This window comes from Diaphorina citri, unplaced genomic scaffold, assembly GCF_000475195.1.
Source record: "Diaphorina citri unplaced genomic scaffold, Diaci psyllid genome assembly version 1.1 scaffold20811, whole genome shotgun sequence".
Lineage (NCBI taxonomy): Eukaryota > Metazoa > Arthropoda > Insecta > Hemiptera > Psyllidae > Diaphorina > Diaphorina citri.
Window position 1 is genome coordinate 1 of NW_007398160.1, and position 889 is coordinate 889.

General features: G+C 45.2%; 1 protein-coding gene across 1 annotated transcript; it reads left to right on the top strand.

The window, feature by feature from the left end:
• Nucleotides 1-6: 6 nt before the first annotated feature.
• On the top strand, nt 7-644 carry LOC103523367 (tRNA pseudouridine synthase-like 1; the record flags this gene model as incomplete). The annotated part of the gene is made up of 2 exons (XM_008488421.3): nt 7-209; nt 549-644. Coding segments are annotated over exons 1-2 (291 nt in total), but the record flags the coding sequence as incomplete, so codon positions are not given.
• Nucleotides 645-889: the final 245 nt, after the last annotated feature.

Below are 889 nucleotides of genomic sequence, written 5' to 3' on the forward strand. Positions count from 1 at the left end.
AGGAATGTGGCAAAATGGTTGAGGGTACTCATGACTTTGCAACGTTCATGTCCAAATGTAAGCTGACCGAAGTACCTCGAATTAACACTAAAAGAACGATAAACTCATTTGATATATCTCCAGGAAGATCATTCTTTGGGACAGAGTGGGATAATCAGTTTGACTATTGGACCTTTACATGTGTGGGACGGGCTTTCCTTTATAAACAGGTATAGTTTTTATTTTTCTTACAATAGCAACCTCCGTGACTGAGTGGGTATCACACTGTTACTGTCACACTAGGCTTGCACGCCGGAGGTCCCGAGTTCGATTCCCGGCGGGGTCAAAGTTTTTTCGGCTCTGGGCTTGGAGTTCGGGGTGCACTCAGCCTCGTGAGGACAATTGAGCAGCAACCAGTGGCGACATTACCAGTGTAAAAAGATTATTGAAATATGGAAATTGATTGCAAAGGAGGCACTTGGTAATGCTGTGATATCCGCAAAAGTTGTTGAAAAGTTCTGCTTTAACATAAATAATTTGAGATTTGATTGATTGATTATTTCCCACAGGTGCGCAAGCTTGTGTCAGCCATGATCGGTGTCGCGCAGGAAGTAATCACTGTGGACGAGTTCAGATATATGTGGAGGTCCCGAGTTCGATTCCCGGTGGGGTCAAAGTTTTTTCGGCTCTGGGCTTGGAGTTCGGGGTGCACTCAGCCTCGTGAGGACAATTGAGCAGCAACCAGTGGCGACATTGGGTCAAAGTTTTTTCGGCTCTGGGCTTGGAGTTTGGGGTGCACTCAGCCTCGTGAGGACAATTGAGCAGCAACCAGTGGCGAAATTACCAGTGTAAAAAGATTATTGAAATATGGAAATTGATTGCAAAGGAGGCACTTGGTAATGCTGTGATA